This window comes from Ciona intestinalis, chromosome 8 (genome assembly GCF_000224145.3).
Source record: "Ciona intestinalis chromosome 8, KH, whole genome shotgun sequence".
Lineage (NCBI taxonomy): Eukaryota > Metazoa > Chordata > Ascidiacea > Phlebobranchia > Cionidae > Ciona > Ciona intestinalis.
In genome coordinates, this window is record NC_020173.2 from 49,056 (window position 1) to 65,372 (window position 16,317).

Below are 16,317 nucleotides of genomic sequence, written 5' to 3' on the forward strand. Positions count from 1 at the left end.
AACCGTACGACGCCCATATGCCATTGTTAAATGTTTTAGACAGGATCAGGATGTTTGGATGTTTTGTGCTAAAGGTATCCCGTCTTCCCTAATCCTACTATAGTGGAGTGGGTGAAGATGGGACACTTTGTCAGGCGAGATTTTTAATTTGCTTTTACAGACCCCCATTTGGAAAATATTGGACAATATGTGCTTTGTTTATGTTGGATTTGGAAATATTAAACACAATATGTGCCTCACTGTCCCATCACCCCCTCTCTACTATATATAGTACAGTAGGGAAGTTGGGACACTTAAGCACATATTTCCAAATATTTCCAAAATCAGAATACATGACGGATTTTTAGCTGATACCATGAATTAGTACCGTTACGTGTTTGAGGTGTTTGGTCCGGGAAGTTGCCTTTAACGGCCAATCGCGAGGCCCGCCTGTCGTAGTCTGCTCTAAACTAAAACACTGTATAAAATCGCATATCGTTTTAATAAAAGCAAACATAAAGACAGACGTTCTACAATATAAAAGGGGCAATGACCGATAAACGAGTTAACGTACACTGATGCAAGGTAACCACTAAGAAATACCGTATCTTGTAAATGTAAACCGTCTGAAATAACACTTTGCACAATAAAACAATTACACGACCGTTCATCAACACGCTACAACAAGAACTAACCTTGCACACCAAGAAGCGAATCGAAGCAAGAAATGGAAAACTCGCAAATTACAGTAATCAACCACAGAAAACGGCGAGACTTGAGCAAACATGTGAGCAATCAAAGAAACCAAGCGTGACAATAATGAACAAAAGAAGTAAAGAAGTGTGTAGAAGTGATAAGGTAAACGAATATAAAATCGACAACTAATATAAGGATCGCAATGAAAGTAAATAAGCGTATGTGGGCTCTAAGCCCATATATAACCACAACGTAACACTACTATAATACCTTAGTTGACAACAATTTAAAAAAAATATATTAAAACACACGAGGAGTTATTTAGCGATCCGCACAACAAGTGAAAATGTATTAATTCAAAAACACACAGGATAAGATGGGACAGTTTAAAATGTTTTAAACAATATTTTTCTTGCCCTACTGCTATAGTTTTTAGCATTATTGTATGCGATTGATTTTTCCGAACGACCTAACCCTTTAAAGATGGGCAATATTCGAACTTCAATTTTTAAATATTGTTTTCTACAAATGTATATGAACTTGGAATAACAGAGAATTGGTAATAACTATTCATACAGTTTACATTTTAGCTACAAATAGGGTATTGCTTTATATTGTATGGGTATTGCAATACACTTGTCCGTCGCCGTGGCAAAGTGGGAAGCTTGCCTGCCCGTAATCCAGATGTAATGGGTTCAAGCCTCGTCGCTGCTACTATTATGGGCGTATGTATCATAGGGTAAAACACTTAACGGCAAATGCTCCAAACCCAGTGGTTACTAATGGGTTGTCCAAATTATCAGCCATACATATAAAAAATCACCCTAAAAAATAATCACCCACAAAGTAACATACATGGTAACTCGTAAGCTGGTATGTGGTGTAATAACACCTGTGCTGTAACGACTGTCGTTTTCCAGCCACCCAAAGATAAAGTAAGTTACATTCATTCATTACTGTTTCTTGCACAAGCCACTTCCGATAAGTTGTGCAATTGACTGAATTTCTATAATATATTTTCCATGTAATATTTTTTTATTATATCAGTATATTCTATTTGAATAACCCTTGAGGTATAACTGAGTGAATTAAAAATAAATGAGTGAAGTAAACATTTCCAAGCAATAAAAAACCTACAGAGCTACAATGTGGGGGAAAATGGGACACCAAATTGAAATATATTTACATTGACAGAATTCTGAAGTTGTGGTTAACGTACCCGAAATTAACCGGCTGTGTTAGTTTCATTTGCCATGTAAACTTTATATTAAACTTAAAAAGCGATACTTTTTGTTGTTTTTATTCCCAATAAAGTCATGTTTTACACCTGCCTATTTTCCTCACGTTTATTTCTCTTTTTTTTTACAAAACTACTAGTTACAAAAGACTAAATCAAGCTGTACGAAATGTTCAAGTTTTTTTTAGAATGCTATAAAATTAATTTAATCGTTCACACTCGCAAGCTGCAAAACTTAATCGGCTTTACTATAATTTGGCGAGCATTTAAAATTAGCACCTTACTATTTCCAATTTTTCACCTGTTCAAATGTCCCATCTACCCCCACCCTACTCTACAAGGATCATACCGCGACCAATTGTTGCGACTCGCTTCTATTGTTGATTTTAAGTTTGGGCTACACTACAACAATGAAAATCTTTTTGCTTTGTTGGAGTCGTGTTTCTACAGTGCCGCTTCATTGTATAACGTTGGTAGGGAATCTGTTGGCTTAACAAGTATAGATTAGGTCTGATTTCTTACAATTACAACGCGGTGCTATTCGTTTTGGCAGCCAGTAATCAATAAAGCAAGACAAAACATTTTATTACAAGTGGTAATTGCATGTAACACGCTACTAAAGAACTGGTATAGTTATCCAGCACAGTTACATGCACTAGAATTTAGTGTTGAGATTATTGACCAGCAGTTACCCGCTTAACTAGTAACAAGTGTTTGTTTACAGCACTTCTATTTCGAATAATGGTTTACTGTACTTAAATGTGCTGACCCATCACTGGACATTATCTTGTTTTTTGTTGTGTGTAATATCACCGTAACCCATTTATGGTTTTAACAACATTTGTAATAGAAAAGGCTAAAATATTAGCTGGTGATATTTATTGTTTTGTTGGTCGAACAAACCATGGCTGATCGAATTATCGCCGCACTTGAATATTTAGACGCCCATACATCATTAGTTTTGCAAAAACCGAAGCATGTAAGTATAATAAATTTTCCTTTTCTAGTAAAAAACACTGCGTATAATCGCTGTTCGTGGCAATATAGTAGGATGGGGGAAGATAGGACACTTTGTCAAATAAGACGTGAATTCCTATTTACAAATACACTTATTAATCAAAATTAACAATGATTTTAAACTGTCCCATCTTATCCTGCTGTGTTTTTTCGAATTTGTAAAATTTTGAATTATTGTCAATTAATAAAGGAATGATGGTACTAATTCGTGGTATTACTCAAAAACCGCAATCTATTTTGCTTTTGGAAATATTTGGCAATATGTGCTTAAGTGTCCTATCTTCCCCCATTGTACTATATATATATTTACATATGTCCGTTACAGCGTTCACTGGGAGATATAGAAGCTAAGTATGACGTCATAGATCCAACCGATGACCTAAATCTTCATGAAAATGTCACCCTGACTGGCATCTCCAAAACCAATCCGTCCAGTAGCAAAAGTATTGACCAAATTTTAAAAGAAGACAGGGAAAGAATTCTTTATTCTTCTAATAAACGTTTAAAGTGGGTAACACGACAGTGCATTTTAATAGCTTGTAATTGTATATATCATTTGTTTTCTTCAATAGGAATTAGCGTTGTCTTGTGAACATTTAGTGTTTCCATTGGGAGTTTTAATTACCTCAGATGATATTTCCACTTAGCTCACTGACATCTGTGTTTATAGACGAAACAAACGCCAGTTTGTACTAATGTACTGGAACAGAAAGCTGCTAGTGTAATAAATGAATTGTAAACGAACAGCAATTCTCACACTATATATTATATTATATAGTAAGGGAGTTCTATTACAGTGCGCTGCAAGGGAAGTTTCTGTTTTAAAAATATTACATTTTGTTTTTTAACGAATACATCATATTTTTTAATGCTGAAAAAACGTACAATAGGGGAGCATTGGGTACTTAAACACGTATTACCCAATATTTTAAGTCAAAATACATGACGATTTTTGGGTGATACCACGAATTATATCATACCTTTGTTATTTGACAACAGTTCAAAGAAGTATGTTCAACATACGAAGAGATATTTAGCAATTCGCACAACAGGTGTTATTTTACAAATTAGAAAACACGCCGGGAGAGACGATACAGTTTAGAATCATTGTTAATTTTGATTTTTATGTTAAAAGTATTCTGCAACATGTAGTCAACCTATATACCGAAACCGGTTGTGCAAGTTTCTTTGTCGTGTAAACTTTTTATACAAAACTTGAAACGACATTTTTTTGTTTTTTTTTGTCATTCTGAATTATAGCCATACTCCCATATATTTGCTTGTTTATATCACCGTATTTAAAAAAAAACAACTAGTTTTATGAGACAAATCATACTATACGAAGTGTTCAAGGTTTTTTTTATAAACCTGTCATACCAATTTAATCGTTTACACTTGCAAACTACAAAATTTCAATGGCTTTACTTTGATTTGGCAAGGATTCAAAATTAGGACCTTACTGTTTCGTATTTTTTACCTATACAAAAAAATACTGTTTCTATTTTACATTTAAAAAATATTTAATAACAAAAATGATAATACTGTGATAATACTTTCAAATAAATCTGTAACATTTTCTTTACTTTTATCATTAAATGGGGTCCATAAAAATAAAATAAAAAAGTCTCGTCTGACATCTTCCCTCACTCTGCTATATATTATAGGTTTATCAAATATTTTTTTATTATTGAGTTGTTGTCAAGTAATAAGTATGATAGTTCTAATTCGTGGTATATCATCTATAAAACCCATATATTTTAATTTTTAAAAGGTTGGACAAGATGTGTTCAAGGTTCCAGTCTTATTACCCCACTCTACTATATAGTTTTGCTTTCCTTATTAAAAGATTTTTCCATTTATTAGAATAAAGGCTTAAAATTATATTATACCAAGTGACTGAATATGCTGAAAATATTATCGTATAATTTAGTCCTGGTATATACCTATAGTAGAGTGGGGTAAATTGGGACACTTTTTTGAATTAACAGATCAGCTCTATCGTACAAAACATTCAAAGATATGCCTGCTCCGTCATACTGTGAGTATTCCGTGAACCCACAACGTCGTCGAATTCATCGATCAGAGGTTACTTCTGCGTCTTCTACGAGGACCTCTGTAAAACGATTGTCATTCACACCACCTGGAGTAACCTTAAGATCAAGTGACGCACGCGATGATGTGATGAACGAGATAGTTAAAAAGCCGTTGACACACAGACAACCTCAGGTTAAATTCTAAACATAAGAAGTTTACTTGTAGTCTTTAGAACATACAAAACGCAGTATAAGTTACAATTTGAAACTGCACGGCGTGTTGGCACAGTGGTTAGCGCGCTTGCCACACACCCGTAGGGTATGGTTACAAGGCTCCTCGCTGCTATTATTGTATGCGTGTGTGTCCTTGGCAAGCCATAGGTCATCACTAATGGATTGACTAAACTGTCAGCCATACATTACAAACAAAATTAAAAAAAATACCCACAAAGTTATTTAAAAGAACATAGCTGTGTTATGCGACTGTCGTTGCCCCGCCTCGCGCATAAAATTAAGTTACATTCACTTATTAGCTCCTTTGTAGATGGGCTAATGCTTTTTACTGAATGATTGAAAATATTTACAGGCAAAAACAATTACGATTAAAGCAAAATAACGCTAGATTTAGATTATTACAAAAGAAGACTACCACACATATAGTAAAGTGGGGGGAAATGCGACACTTATACACACAGGCTTGGCACATATTGCCAAATATTTCCAAAATCAAAATAAATGGCGGTTTTTGGGTAATAAAACGAATTGGTACTACCATTCCTTTATTAATTGACAACAATTCAAGAAAAACATAATATATAGTAGAGTGTGGGAAGATGGGACACTTTTAGCACTGAATATCGTTTAAAATACGATCAGGATATTTATTTTTTTTGGGCTAAAGGTGTCCCATCTTCCCCCACCCCACTATAAGTGTATTTATTATTAGCAATACACGTAAATAACACGAAATAATACTGTACGCTTTGAAACCATGTTTATTCCTTCTTTTTATTGCCCTAATGCTATAGTTTTTAACATGTTGCCTACATTATATTATTCCATGAATTGGTATTGTTTGAACGACAATGGGTAATGTTCGAACATCAATGGATAAATATTGTATCCTACAAATGTATATAAACTTGTAATAACAGAAAAATGATAATAAATGTTATTAAAGTTTACATTTTCTGCTACAAATTGGGTATTACTACTCTATTTTTCGCACAAGCCACTTCTCATAAATTATTTCTAAGTGCAAATGACTGAATTTTGAATATATTTTCCATATTTTATATTGTTATATCAGTATATTATGTTTTAATTAACCCTGAGATATAAATCATTGAATTAAAAGCAACAATTTTAAAGTTTGTCAATGAAAACATACAAAACTACAATGTGGGGGAAGATGGAACTTCAAATTGAAATATATTTACATTAACAGTGTTTTGCAACTTGTAGTTAAGCTACCGAAATTAACCGACTTTTCTAGTTTTTTTGCCATATCATGTTTATATATATAACTATAAAACGATATTTTTTGTTGCATCTTAAATCAATGTGATATTGACCCCTGCCTATTTTCTTCATGTTTATACCTCAGTTTTTTTCACAAAACTAAAAACTCTACGGAATATTCAAGGTTGTTTTTATTAAACTATGAAACTAGTTTAATATTTCGCGCTCGAAAACTACAAAATTTTATAGGTTTTACTAGGTTGTAGGGAGTATATAAAGTTAGCACCTTACTATTTTGCATTTTTCCCTATTCAAAAATACGGTTTCTATTTAACATATTTTTTATTATTTAAAAACAGTATTCGTCATTAGCGCACGTTTTATTAAGTAGGGATAATACTGTTAAATAAATCTGTAACATTATTTTTCTGATTATCATTAAACGGGGATCTGTAAAAAAAATTAACAAAAATCTAGTCTGTCAAACCAATCCATTTTCCCCAACCCTACTATATGTTGCAAGAGTTGAAAACAACATGATTAATTTTATGACAATCTGGCTTGTTTAGTTACTTTAAAGTCGTTTAGTGGTTAGCTCGTCTGACTTTTAGTTGCCCCTAGATAAATAAGATTGCTGGTTGGGTTGAATGACTTCGTGTTGATCAAACTTCATATGCAGAGGTGATATACCGTCTTTAGTATTAATTTCTTTTATAACCAAAGACCAAACAGTTCACGATATCTTAGTTATATTCATTTTTTTTCTAATATACGAGAACACAATATATCATCAGGCAAAATCTTACTCAGTGGCTGAGCAGGGAGCCCGCTCGTTATTGTGTTACAGAAAAAACAAAAAAATATACCACATCGGAATCATGTAACAGCAGTGTGTCGTCATGAAATAAAATAAACAACGATTTGTACCTGTCAGCGACTGCACGGAATATCATTAACTTCAGTTGTGGGGTCTGGTTTTATGGGAAAAAATAAGTCGCATTCACAGCGTTGACATTTATTAATGAAGTATCCTGACTGAGAAATGTGATGTCATTTTAAGTGTCAAGTTATACGGCAATGAGAAATTTATAAGTGGGTTCCACCTTCCACATAACCAAAATTCTAACAACCAAAAAAAAAATTTTCCTTTGAAAAACGTTGTTTCACAAAGCTGTGCATTCCTGAATCATTTATGTTATATGGCTGACAATTTGGACAACTTATTAGTGACCACTGGGTTGGAGCAATCGCCGTTAAGTGTCTTGCCCAAATCATTTTACATTTATGAACCCCAGCTATATTTTTATAACTTTGGGGTATTGGTTTTAACTGTTTGATTTATAAATTGTTGATAACAACAGGTGCATAAAGTTCGGCTTGGATATCGAGATACAAGGTCAGCACCATGCAGACCTCCACATAGGTCAACAATTTCAACGAAACACTCAATAAAAAGATCAAAAACAGGCAATAGTCAAAGGAATCAAAGGACTTTATATGACAAGGAGTGGCAGAATACTCCTGGGCCCTACTCCTCGGTTAAGGTTTTAATTTATAATTGCACTAGAATTAATAAAAAATCAACTTTACTAATAACAGGTGAAGGAGCAAGACATGTGGGTAGTATCTAATTCAACACCAGCACAGTACTTTAGCTCTGGGGTAATTACGGGAGAAGAAAAAAAGATGCCACGATGGGGAACCACTGTAGATTCAATGCCTCTGGCTGAAAAGAGAACTGTACCAAGGTAGTGCAAAACAGCAACTCCTTGTGATAACTTTGGTTTGATTAATAAAAATCACAACATTATATTAATTCAAGTTTTTCCATTTACTATATGCTGAGTTAATCTGTGAAAGAGTAGTTGTAGCGCTTCCTACTATATAAGTGCCTTAATGTATGTCTGCTGGGTGTAGTAATGTTTTTTTTTCGTCCTATTAAATATAAATATGTTTTAATGGTAAGCGTGATTTAATGACTGTCAGTTGTTGCTATACCTTATCTTTTCGTTACTAATTTTTCAATCTTTTCTACTATAATAGAAAAAACAAAAGAAATAAATAAAAGTTATAGTTATTAGTGATACATTTAAGCGAAATATTTTTTTTAGATATGAAAGGCAGTTGGGGGCTCCTCCACAGTTTGGGAACAGTGTACAGTGGTACACCTTTGCTGGCGGTGATTCTGCCAAGAAGAAACCCGTTCTTACTGCTTTTACAGGTTTCATAAATTGATATTAAAAGAATTATGTTGTAACAGAATTGTTTTATAGAAATGCTTAAATTGTGTAAAACCTTATGGCATGTGTTTGTAGAAAATGGTAATATTTGAGTTGTTACATAAAATAAAAAATATAAAAAATGCGTTTTTTGCAGATGACCAACAAGATGAGTACTATAACATAGAATCACAAGTAAGTCAAAAGGTGGCACAGCAGTTACAGGGAAGTCCCGGTATCAGGATTGCTGTTAACGGAAACTTGATTTCAAATTCCATGAAGGTTTGTTTAATAAACCATTTTGGTACTTCGTAATTTTTAACAGCTTAATAATAAGGTGGGAAAATCAGTATCAAACAACATGTGTAATGATGATGGTTCTAATGATGATATCAGTGATGGTGACAGTGGAACAGAATCAATCGCGTAAGTTTATTCAAACTGAAGATTGATTTTATGAATGTATACAGCTTACCTTCGTATGGCAGAGCAACATGAGCCCTTAAAACTAGGGTTGTCTATTTCTCACACTTTACCTTCCAACATGGCAACCACTTTGAAGCAATTAATGCAAAATGATCTGCCTAACAATGCACATACTGACAATCAACTAATAATAATATTGCTTACTTTTTTATAATGCCATTTAAAAATTATGATTCTTTTTCTCTTTTAGAGATTCATTCCATTCTGAGAGTGAAGAAGCTACCACTTCCAAAAGCCAAAGTACAGATCATGGATTAAGTCATTGTAATGAAGCAAACCATAATTTTAGTCTTTTACATTACATTGGAGTGGAAAAAGGAAGTAATCAATACGCTGAAACTTCAGTGTCTGAAACATCATGTAGTGATACAACTTTGTCTGATTTCAATAAACAACCACAGATTCAAGTTGACAAAGAAGATGAGGCAGTTTGGAAATTACTTGAAGGGGCTTCACCTTCTTTGTGGTTAAGTAAGGAAAAGTGGAAGCAAAGTCAAATCAATGCCATTCGAAAATCAAAAAAAGTAAAAAATATTAGCAAAATAGTGGAAGAGATATCTGAGCCTTTGTCTTGGGAAAAACAGTTAAAAAAACAAGATGCAAAAGTTCTTGTGGGAAGTTTTGGAAACAATTGTCCACGAAGCAAGGTGATGAAAATTTACTTCTATCACTTTTTATATTCATGCCAAGGCAACTACGCAGGTGTGATATTGCACTAATTTGCACACCATACCCATAGTCTTTTTTTGAGCATGTCTGCTTACAGGTAACAGTGTATGCAACCTTTGTGTATGAACAAAGTTACCTGAATGTTCTGTTATATACACATTGTATCTGCTAAGAATTTTTACATTTGTAACATTGTGGTGTGTATTTTTTTCATTTTTTTGTTTGAACTAGTGTGATAAGGCCAAGTAATGTGCCAAGTTAGTAAAATGTTACTCACAAAGTTGCATATGTTTTAATTCACAAATGGGCATGAAGGGTACAAAATAAAACACACATGTTTCTTTTGCTCACAGTTTAAAGATAAATAAGTTACATTTTTTTAAGGCACTTATGTAAAATTATAGGTTACATTATTATAAATTAAGCTTTGTATTTTTGTATTTGATTTAGATTAAAAGTGCTTCCCTTCCAGTCAGATTTCATAAACTAATATCTTATGATCATCTTCCAATGAATTTTGTTCATATGACATCGACTGGTTATCGACCACATTCAAGTGTGTCAGTTGTGGATCAAAATTTAAACATTACAACTTCTTCACTGCGATCTGCTGCTGCTGAGGAGTATGCAACATTTTAAATCATTTTACTTTCATTGATTACTGTTTTTCTAGATATGCCATTCAGGGTAAAGAAAGTCGGAACAATGTATATATGGTTTCGCGCCCATTTACTGCACATAGTTTTTTGAAGCCAAAACAAGATCAGTTACAAATCAATGTAAAAACGTCTTTTGGAAATTCAACTAAAGGTTTTTTTCCACGTAATTAGCATTACTGCCAAATTTTAAATCCTTAAGTGACATTTTATATTTACCAACCCAGGTTCTGTGCATTATAAAACTGATGATATAAGCGGTGAAGAGCTAAATGCAATGCGACAAGAAGCAGATTATAATATGAAAGTAACTTCTGTTGGAAATGAATCTTCTCAAGATAAAGATAGTTTGAATCAGCAAAACAAATCTAAGCAAAAGTCAAACGGTATATCTGAAGCAAGTACATCTCAGAACAGGTATTTAGTGATTGTGTTGTTTACCTACAAGGCTTGTAGCTGCTAGGGATGTGCCGAGCTGAGCCCAAACTCAAAAGCTTGTGCCCGATTGTCTACTTTTTTGAATTTACTGATAGCGTCGCTCTTCGCTATTATATTTGCAGCTATTAAAATTCACATAATCGCGATTTACCTGCATTTTTTAAACTAATCATCAGAAACAAAAATTATACAAAAACTACAGATCGTATGGAAGCGAACAAAACACGATTATTTTATAACAATCTCATTTGTAATGTAACAATCGTAATGGTTTATCAAAGTTATTCTGACGTAAATAATCGTTACATTATCCACGATAGACATGCGTAAAACTTACACCAATGTTTCATTTATTAAAAAGATGTTTCTAATTTAGTATGAACAATGTAATATTAGTCTTAATTTACCGCATAAAGTAGAACAGATATATTAGTGTGCAAGACCAATATCTAAAGCGTTTGTATCGCGTCAGAGATAACGTTGACTGGACGTAAATATCTGCATGACATTCCCTTCTTAACGCGCTGGTTGCCACACTGGCTGCATCAGTTATAAATAGCTTTTATTAAAATATTTTTTATATGAATTTTACAATTTGCAATACTGAAAATTACGAAACGGGATGTCTTTTTAACCGCAAACCACGTGCCTGAGTTTTAGTGTTGTATTAAATGATATTTTAATAATCATTTTTAATTACAGGAATAGACGGAATTACCCTGTCACACTAAACAGTATAGCTGTGAAGTCGGGAGCAATCATCAGCAATGTAGATATTCAACCATCATCTAATTTGTAGGCATCCACTTACTACATTTTCAGGACTACTAATATTAATTTTGTTTCACAGATCTGCTGTTCCGGTTAGCTCACTCAACCTGAATGGGCTTGAAACATACAATGTTGCTAATGGACCAAACCCTCCAATGCCAGTAAGTTTTGTTTATTAGCAGCTTATTTTCATTTACATGAATGTTGATAATCAAGTGGTATAAAACGAGTGTCATATTTTGCACCATTTACGTTGGTTTGACAAACCAAGTGAACGTGTTTGAGTTGGCAAGTATGAAGGTATGTGAGTAATCGTTTATCTTTTGTATGACTGCAAAAACTATTTTTGTCCAACAATACCAATCCCAAAAATGATAGCTGCATAGATTTTCAAAACCAGGCACTTTCTGGTTATAAGGCTTGCTTGCTTACAACTATGCTATGGCGGCAGAATTAAACTTAACTGACATTTGTGCAGCTTATTTTTTTAGTAAACCTATTAAGTTGATGTGCATATGTCGTGACTCGTGACATTAGAAAAACTGGACTAAATTGCGGCATTTATATTTTTAGGAGAGAGTTGAAAGCGATTCAACATCAAGATACGGTGCTGTGCCTGGTACAAAAACCACTGTACCGGTAAACACTCCAAAATCACCACTTTCCTTTTTCAAACATTCGTTTGAATTGTTTCGACAAGATTCGAAACATAATATTACTCATGATAAAGTTGCTTCAAGCAAAATGGTTTCTCCAAATCATTCATTAGTGGCAAGTCCACGTTATACTGTGCAAAGTACACATGGTATGTCTTTATTTTAATATTGTCTTCACACATTTTTTTTCAAAAAAGTTGTTAGTGTTGTTATGTTTGTCACTTGTTATAGGTTTAGGTAGCACACCACGGAGGGCTGGAGGTTTTACTTCATCTGCAATCACTGCGCTCAAGTCTAGTCAAAGCTGTGGTAGTTTCAAGTCAGCAAAAAAGATTTCAAGATCCTCACATGGACGTGATCCTATTTACTTGGAAGAACACAGACAAAATAAAGTTGAACCATTTGATGCAGAAATAAAGTTTCAAAAATTGGTCAAAAAACCTGGATTTATTCAAATCTCACATTCCTTAAACATCCCATCTCATGAACCTTCCTCTACTAATACAAGTATGCCATATGACAAACTGAATGATAGTTGCAAAGTGGAAATGGGAAAAAAAAGTGAAGCCAAAAAGAAACAAAATACAATGGATAAACCAAGTGGGATAATTTGTAAAAGTCTTGGGGGTTTCTCTGGCAAACATATTGTTGAACGGAAAACTTTTGCAGCCGAAGGAAAAGGGAATTCTGCAAATGTTGCTGGTGGACATAATACTGGCTTTACAAAATTGGCAGATCTAAATGCAAACAATATTCAAAATAAGCGCCAACCAAACCAACTCACACTTCATGGTGATCCAGTGAGATTAAACTTGGACAAAAACATCCATCTAATTTATCGCGATCTTGGACTAACAAAAAGAAATTCTTCTCCAAACTCCCCTATTCAGTCCAATTCCTTTACTCTTGATCAAACAAACAATGGAAAAAATCAATCAGCTGATCATCGCGATGTGATTTCACGGTCAAATACGAGTTCCGCCAAATCACGACTTAGTCGTCACTCTGCTTACGGTTTGGAAAGCGTTGTAGTGAATATACCTACTGGAGATAATACAGAAACTACTGCAGATAAAATAGGAGAAAACGTGGTAAAGGATACTCAACATGAAGTGCCAAAAAATGCCCAAGAAGAGTTAGTTGGTAAAAATGAAGTAGAAGAAGTACAAGAGGATGTTCATGATAATAATGAACCAGACAGTAAAACAAAACAAGCCAGCAATATGAAATCAAATGAGGTTGTGGATTCTGAAACTCAGTATAATCCTCCCCCTCTGCTTGAACAGCCTGCAGTTCCAGATTTTGGTAAGAAGTTCAGATATCTTGTCATACGTAACAGCAATTAATTTTTCTTTTCATTCACTATGACGAAGTTTATATATATTAAAATTACAAATGATTAAGAATTAATGTGTCTTTTAAAAACTCTGTGAATAAAAATTTGTGTTGGTCAAAAATTATTGCCATTAAACCTAACCTACATATAAACGAATGTAACTTATTTAACCTCATGTGTCAGGGCAACTATAGTAATTATAACAAGTGTTTTGTTGCCAGCTTATTAGTTACTTTATGTACCTTTGTGGGTAAAATACGATTTTGATATTTTTCACTTTGTTATGTATGGCTGACAATTGGGACAACTAAGAAATGTGTCCTTTAGTTTAATAAATTTGGGGAAATTCTAAATATATATTTATAAATAGAAGTAAAATTTATGTACTGTTTTGTTTCAGATGGGTTAAGTGAGGATCCAAACACAAAAGAAAACGAAAAGAAAATTTTAAATAATGGGAATCTGTCTGAGTCTAAGACAGAATTCACTGGTTACGATGATGTTGCTGCTGGTGGAAACCCTATATTATCTAACGAAAAGCAAACCGCTGCAAAGAATGACAATCTTATAGTTTTAGAGCAGAGTGAGGGGGTGCCCCTAACCAGACAAAGAAGTAGAAGTGAAAGCAATGTTGAAAGGAATATAAAGGAAGATGAATCAGAGGTTGCAGAAGAAGAAGTGGATGTACGAGGTGTGACAAAAGTCACCGTAAACATCGCATCAGTTATTTGAATTTGTAAACAGTGTGATTTTGTTGGCAGAACTGATATTAATAGCATTCTAGCTTACTTATTTGATTAATATATTGATTTATTAGTTAAAAATATTAAGAAAATATTTTGTTTTCATAAATTTAAATGTAAAATGTTTATTTCTTATGTGGTTATTTCCTTTCTCATGTCATCTTTTATAAAATAAATTTGTACAAATTCATAAAGGTCATGGAACCTAGCAAAATTGCTTTATATGAATGGGGTAAATCATATTGGTTTAGATATTATAGCACTTCTTGATGGCAATACAAAGAATGTTTTAGACAAACATAACATTATCTATGGATCTCAACATAAACAAACTTTACCCACTTTAAATCTATACATTGTTTTAGCATCAACAATTTCCTTTCCGGAAAATATTATGAAACCACATTTTTAACCCAATTATTTTAAATATTTATTTGTACTACAAAATTTACAAAACTAGAGATTAAAAAATCATTTTTATGTAGAAGTAGTTGAAACTGTTTATCCAAACTGCTGAAACAAGAATATCCTTGAAAATATATGTTCGAATAAACCAGGATGGATGATGTAGACTATACAGCATTGGCTGCTGCAGTAACTGCAAAGCTTGCTTGTCTGTATGAAGTAACATAAGTTAATATTCATTGAAAATAAAATATATCTAGAAGTTAAATATATATAACTTCCATATTAATCTTATCTTAAATTGGATGAAACTAAACATGTGTTGACGGATAGACGAGTCTTAACCCAACTACGAAATGTACATTGTGATTCAATTATGTTTGCAGTTTTTTTTTTACCTAGTATTAAACAAATTTTCACACACTGTACTTACGCTGTAACTTTACGGTAAACCATAAACACCAGAGCAGCAATTACTGCTATCAATACTACAGCCAAAATGATCAGTATTAGCACCATCGTGTTGGATTCTGCAACTAAAAAAACAAAAACAAAAAAATTAAAAATGTTCTATACAAATAATACATTTACGTTTTTTACAACCAAAAGTGTTTTACATAGAAGCTGTTCAATAAAAAAAATAATGTATGTCCATAATACCTTGTGTGCAGTTTCTACCAGGTAGAAATGTGCTTTGGTCAGTAAATCCACTTTTGCAAACACATGTGTATGATCGTGCAGTCATATTTCCAATGCAATATGCATTTATATGACAATCTTGTCTCAAATCATCCAAACATGGATTGAATGCTGGGAAATTAGTTTGTTATTTAACTAAGATTTACAAGACAATGCAAGTACTTATTAAAGAAGTACAAAACACTTACGTCCAATGAATGTTTTATCAGGATTTATATTTCCCCTGCTAAGTTTAACAATATCTGGCAACTTTCTGAATGTGTTTTGTACTTCTTCATGGACTATATCATGCGGTGGTACTTCTGGTTCTGCTCCTGTATCATCTGGTTCATCATTGTAAAACTGGACTTTAAAACTAACCTGCAAAGGTATATTTACAATTAGTTTAAAATGAAAATGATTTTTTCTGTAATTTATTTATTTAGGGGAGACCGGGGATACTTCGGACGCGGGGATACTTCGGACCATGTACATGACGTCACAATAGAGCATTGTGATATCATTATTAACGAATCTTATTGTTTCCATTACAAAGCAGCATAATGTTTGGGGGCATGCACAGTTCAACCGATTAGTTAAAATAAAAAAAGTTAGTTTAACAGAAATATCTACTTTTTAAGTTTTTGGTTGTAAGGGTATAGTTTGGTTACTGATAGCCGAAATTAATTCTTTTGCGGTGGAAGTCGTAGTTTAGAAGCAACACTTCAATAAGCAAACGTAGATTTTGAGCAGGAGGTAAACAGGCGGCTATGTTTTTGCTTTTTTTATGTCACCACGTGTCTGGGGATACGTCGGACAACATGCCCGGGTTGGTAA

At 33.3% G+C, this 16,317-nt stretch overlaps 2 protein-coding genes across 6 annotated transcripts in view; one reads left to right on the forward strand and one right to left on the reverse strand.

Annotated features, from left to right (window-relative positions):
* Positions 1-2,761: 2,761 nt before the first annotated feature.
* On the forward strand, positions 2,762-14,619 carry LOC100175283. Of its 5 annotated transcripts, none has more exons than XM_002121568.5 (17): positions 2,762-2,891; positions 3,255-3,436; positions 4,918-5,155; positions 7,785-7,967; positions 8,023-8,171; positions 8,535-8,644; positions 8,800-8,924; positions 8,980-9,068; positions 9,319-9,775; positions 10,248-10,420; positions 10,471-10,619; positions 10,681-10,870; positions 11,594-11,686; positions 11,742-11,823; positions 12,236-12,467; positions 12,550-13,623; positions 14,055-14,619. In XM_002121568.5, the coding sequence occupies exons 1-17, from the start codon at positions 2,817-2,819 to the stop codon at positions 14,384-14,386; spliced, it is 3,933 nt and encodes a 1,310-aa protein (XP_002121604.1). In that variant the 5' UTR covers positions 2,762-2,816; the 3' UTR covers positions 14,387-14,619. The 5 variants fall into 5 exon arrangements, with proteins under 5 accessions (XP_002121604.1, XP_026691165.1, XP_026691164.1 ...); XM_026835364.1 differs by having other exon boundaries at positions 10,471-10,607; XM_026835363.1 differs by having other exon boundaries at positions 7,785-7,961.
* Positions 14,620-14,752: 133 nt separating this feature from the next.
* LOC100177600 overlaps positions 14,753-16,317 on the reverse strand; it is a 13,164-nt gene continuing 11,599 nt past the window's right edge. The window contains exons 32-35 of the mRNA XM_018812958.2: positions 15,690-15,861; positions 15,463-15,612; positions 15,236-15,338; positions 14,753-15,012 (exon numbers count right to left, since the gene is read on the reverse strand). Of these exons, the coding sequence (XP_018668503.1) occupies positions 14,970-15,012; positions 15,236-15,338; positions 15,463-15,612; positions 15,690-15,861 (468 nt within the window). The 3' untranslated portion in view covers positions 14,753-14,969. The remainder of the gene's footprint in view (positions 15,013-15,235; positions 15,339-15,462; positions 15,613-15,689; positions 15,862-16,317) is intronic.